At 42.9% G+C, this 5,146-nt stretch overlaps 1 protein-coding gene across 1 annotated transcript in view; it reads left to right on the top strand.

Annotated features, from left to right (window-relative positions):
• The first annotated feature begins 617 nt into the window (after positions 1 to 617).
• The window catches only part of LOC100962572 (aldo-keto reductase family 1 member B10-like), a 14,536-nt gene continuing 10,007 nt past the window's right edge, over positions 618 to 5,146 (top strand). The window contains exons 1-5 of the mRNA XM_023514218.1: positions 618 to 696; positions 3,534 to 3,656; positions 3,926 to 4,032; positions 4,441 to 4,522; positions 5,012 to 5,095. Coding sequence (XP_023369986.1) covers positions 682 to 696; positions 3,534 to 3,656; positions 3,926 to 4,032; positions 4,441 to 4,522; positions 5,012 to 5,095 — 411 coding nt within the window. The 5' untranslated portion in view covers positions 618 to 681. The remainder of the gene's footprint in view (positions 697 to 3,533; positions 3,657 to 3,925; positions 4,033 to 4,440; positions 4,523 to 5,011; positions 5,096 to 5,146) is intronic.

Here is a 5,146-nt window from a genome sequence, read left to right as displayed (position 1 = left end):
TTCTCCTCCCAGGAGAAGTCTTGGGATATTCTTGGATTATACTATTTCAGGGTTGAACCCTCTTGTTAACCAAGCACACCCTGGGAGTGGCATCTTGGGAAAAGTCCAACTATGGTGTTGCTGGCAGGTATCAGACAGTCCTCATGAAAGAAACTAAAGTCATGTCCTGAGACTCTGCCTCTGAAGCATGGCAGGGACATGAATTTGCAGCTAGAGTGATCATGGCAAGCTCTCCAAACTCCATGCTTCTAGACACTGCATGAATGGAAAACCACTCTTTTAAGATCTAACCTTTATCTACTGGGCCTAAAATTCGTGTTTTCCAGGTAGTGTGACTGGGGTCTGAGCGTATGAGGTTAATCTCCGTGGTAATAATGGTGGCTTCTGGAAGGTACTCACAGTGGACTTTAAAATCAGTTCAGCAGTTCCTAAAATATAAAAGCTTACATACTACAGTAGATTCATATAGAGATTTTATTGCATCTCACGTTTGTAAAGTATATACTCCAGAGCTTGGAAATATGGCATGCACGTGTGAGTCAGGATCCTGAAAACCTCCTCAACAGAACCGAGTGTCCAGATGCAAATTCTAATAACCTTCTTATTTTGCAATTACAGCCTGGGAAGGACATTCTCCCCAAAGATGACAAAGGCAATGTCGTTGGAAGTAAAACAACATTCATGGATGCCTGGGAGGTGGGTGCCAGTTTCTTCTAAGCATGCCGGGGGAGAAAGCTTTCCTTGAGTCAGTCATGAGACTCCATACTGGCATGAAGGAGACCACAGAACCAGTGCTGTCTAATCTCATCATTTTCATTATCTAGTTCTTCTAACTCCTTTCTTGTGACATTTAGCTTTGGGGTCCATCTAACACTATTCAAATAGCAAGGCTAATGCTGAGTTCTGAAAGAAGCCTGGAAATACATTGTGCATCACTATGGGAGACACACATGATTTCACAAATTAGACAGAGGCATTTGTAACAAGGATTTTGTCCTGGATGTGCACGCAATAGCTGAGTGACCTAGGGTAAGTTATTTAACTCCTACAATGCTCAGTTTCCTCATCATACAGAAGTCTTATATTTCACACTAATAATACATACTTTTAGGATATGGCAAAGATAAAAATAGCTGACACACCGGGAATGTAGTCACAGAGCCCACATTACTGTCCAACCCTAGGAGGCAGTGTTATTCACATTTACAAACAATTGAGACATGACTAGGTGGGTGACTGGTTCAAGTCACAAAGAAAATGTGTGTTGGAGCTATCCTTTTATTCTGTGTCTCCATGAGATCAAGTTTCTGAGCTCCCATACATAAGGGACAACTTACAATATTTGTCTGGCTGTGCCTTGCTGATTTCACTGGACATAATGTCCTCCAGTTTCATCCATGCTGCTGCAAATGACATGATTAGTTCTTTCTTATGGCCAAATAAACTTCTAGTGGTATGTATACACACACCATATTTTCTCTAACCGTTTGTCTGTATGGACACTTCAGCTGCGTCCATATCTTTGCTGTTGTGCTTAGTGCTTCTGTGAACATGCAAGTATAGGTCTCCCTTTGATACACTGATTTCTTTTCCTATGGAGACATACCCAGTAGTGGGATTGCTGGGTCTGCATGGAAGTTCCTTTAGTTTTCTTGGAAATCTCTATATTGTTTTCCATAGTGCTTTTATTAATTTACAGTCACACCCAAGCATTTTCCTTATCTCCTCATCCAGAAAATTTTTAAAAGACTGTTCAAAAGTCTCTGGGTTATGTGTAAAAACAACCCCCTCCCAGAAATACCAGCCATAATAAAGAGCCATCTCCAATATCACCATTAGATTTGCTCAGCAAGGATCTGTCACTTGCAGTTTGAGTCTACAAGTTAAAGTTAGTAATAAAAAGAAAACAATGATTTATGCAGTTAAGAGCCAGGCTAAGTAAATTACTGAAATATCATGTCTCTTGAGCAAGAGACTATACATGTAAGTAAATAAATATTCCTAAGAAAAATATGTGGTGGCATCAATGTATCAGCCATGTCTGTTTCCTCCTCATATACTGAAGCATAATCCAGGGTTAAATGTGACAGCACCTATTATTATGCATGCTGTGAGCTGGCTGAGCCCTTATAGAAGAAAGAGGGTTCAAACTACATGTTGAAGCTGATGTCCTCTTAAAACCATACAAGTTATTATCCAACTATATACAGCCTTAGATACCTGTTTGATATATTTACTGAAAGAAATGTATTAGGTTTCACTCATCCAGGAAAGATATTACTTTCTCTTTGAGAGTGACAAAATTGTAGCCATAAAAAATCAAATTCTGGTACTTAACTATAGAAAAAGATTGATATATTTCTTTTCCTGCCATGAAAATCTTCCTGTTGGGGAAAAATCTGGGGATTGATGGAGTCAAACCAACAAATATGTTATTGGTGAGAATGGAGATTGTGGAAACATTCACAAGATAACCTAAGATTTCAATGCTCACTTTTGTACTGAATTTTCCAGGAGGGCTCTGCAATTTCTATTATCATGGTAAAACATGGCTTCTTAAATATGAGGACTTAGTCATTGTGAGATGTGGAAACTGGCATGCCTTTAATGTTAGTTCTAGAATGTTTTGCCCTAACCCTTATGATGATATGTGTATGACAAATATCTTACTGTCCTCTGTAAAATGTACACCAATTTCCACAGTGCTATGTCTTCTGAATGAAGGCAGTAATAATTGTGAAATGAAACATTTTGGAGATATGTAGAGTGCTGAATGATCATGGTCAGAGGCTGTGACTTGAATCAGGCAGGATTGCGATGTAAGTGGTGGGTGTTTAGATGGACCCACGCAAGCTCAGTAGGAACTTCATTGACCAGAATGAAGTTGGGGTAGAGGAGAAAAGTGTCAGAGGTAGAGATGGATCACGCAGGCACATTGAAGCTGACCACTCGGGAGTTTCAGGGACTTTAGGATCTCACCAGTTCTAAACTCTGTTGCCCCAGGCACTCTGGGGGTCAAAGCTGGGCATCAGTATTTTATGAAGCTCTCAAGTGATTTCAAAGCCAAAGGTGTGAGTCACTAGGTTAGTGTCCCCTGAACACACAGGGCTCACTCCTGCCTCTGAGTTTTGGCTCTTTCCTTCCTCACCTACTGTTGTGTTTCCCTTTTTCTCCAAGTTGTATTTTTTTTTTTCTTTTCAACTCTACCTGTAAGGTGTCCCCTGAAGATGCTGGTCCATGTGAATCCCTTCCTTCTCTGCCTTCCTTGCTCCTCAGCTCCCCCAGGGAGGGGTAAGGCAAGAGCACAAAATCTTTCCCTTTTATTACCAGATTCCTTTGGGCTGGGGAGTGGCGGTAGGGCTGGAACTGATCATTTACAGGCACCTGGTCCTAGACTGAAGTTTCCTTTCGCTGATGCAGCCAGCCTGCCACAATGGACACTTTATCAATGTCACCTGCCCCAGAGAGGACTGAGGCAGGCCAGGATCCCTCTCGTCACTCTGGGCGCACAAGAGATGTCCCTTTCCTCATAGGTCATGGAGGAGCTGGTGGATGAGGGGCTGGTGAAAGCCCTTGGTGTCTCCAATTTCAACCACTTCCAGATCGAAAGGCTCTTGAACAAACCAGGACTGAAATACAAACCAGTGACTAACCAGGTAAATTCTGTTTGGTAAAGGCTGAGGGTCTTGGCTTATTCACAAATGTTTGGAGGCAATGCCAATGCCGTGGGTTCAGTCTGCCTTCAGTGGGCTGTGATCAGACGCTTTGGGGAGGTGTGAGACTGATCTCAGGATTGCTTTAGTGAGTATATCAGGGGGGAGGTGTTTGGCCTTTGCTTGGTGGTCTTTTTGTGTTGTTGAATCCCCGAGGTGCAGCCCAAAAGGCAGGCCAACTTCCCTGGTAAGGAGATTGTTTGCTTTTGCAGATTGAGTGTCACCCATACCTTACCCAGGAGAAATTGATCCAGTACTGTCACTCCAAGGGCATCACTGTCACAGCCTACAGCCCCCTGGGCTCTCCAGATAGACCTTGGTGAGGCTTCTGAGTGGTGGGTCTTTCTATTGACACTCTTAAAAGATTATCTTGTAATTAATGAATGTGTTTATGAGACTATATAATTAATCAGAAGGAAAATTGTGTCTAAGGTAATGTCTAGCATAGCCAAATGGCATTCCAGTGGGAAAAGATGAAAGTTCAAGTGGTGATATCACTGACCCTCTGAGAATATTCTAGTTCACCCACCTGGGGGTGGACTGGACAAGCCTTTGCAAAATGCTGAGGCTCAGAGCCCAAGAGGCTTTGACCCATGAGCGGGAACCAAAGCTTTCAGGTCTTCCTGCCTGTCTGGCAGATGGCAGCCTTGACCCATCATCAGGGGGCTGCTCACCTGCATATCGTAACCATGGCGATTATTCACATTGGCCATCTTTCTGTCTCTAGGGCCAAACCAGGTGACCCTTCCCTCCTAGAGGATCCCAAGATTAAGGCAATTGCTGCAAAGCACAAGAAGACCGCAGCTCAGGTACAGTGTTTATTGGTTTCCTTTTTTTAATTCAGCAATTCATTCTTCCAGTCTTGCGTTTATGCCATGTTGATTTAAGTCCTTGAAGGGAAACAAAACAGGACATGAAGCGTACTAGCATGTTCTTTGAAAGTGTGCTGAGGCTTCTAGGAAATAAAAGGACCATCACAGAAACAAGGATAGTATCTAACAGCAAATCGTGGTTTGATGTCTCAAGATCTGGGTTCACCAACTCTACCATGTATCAGAACACCCCACCCAAGCCAGTTTTCTTATTCCTAAACAAAGAAAATCACAGGGTTGTTGCTACGATTGAAGGAGTTAATCAAGGTGAAGACTGGAAGTGTCTGTCATAGTTGTTAGGTGCCCAGACAACACTAGCTATTATAACTGAAGCCACAGTGAGCTGGAGAAGTATTTCATTTGTCCTTTCCACAGAAGGAAGTGACCTGTAGATCAGTTGGAACATGATGTCTCATTTCTGTACAGGTTCTGATCCGATTCCATATCCAGAGGAACCTGGCCGTGATCCCCAAGTCTGTGACGCCATCCCGCATTATTGAGAACATTCAGGTAAGATCCCAGCTGCTTGGCCCCTACTCCTTTCCTCAGTGGTGTAGGGTC

Source organism: Otolemur garnettii, unplaced genomic scaffold (genome assembly GCF_000181295.1).
Source record: "Otolemur garnettii isolate 467f Iridium unplaced genomic scaffold, OtoGar3 scaffold00049, whole genome shotgun sequence".
In the NCBI taxonomy this organism is placed as follows: domain Eukaryota; kingdom Metazoa; phylum Chordata; class Mammalia; order Primates; family Galagidae; genus Otolemur; species Otolemur garnettii.
The sequence above is the reverse complement of the archived record's forward strand: the minus strand, read 5'-3'. Positions and strand labels throughout refer to the sequence as shown.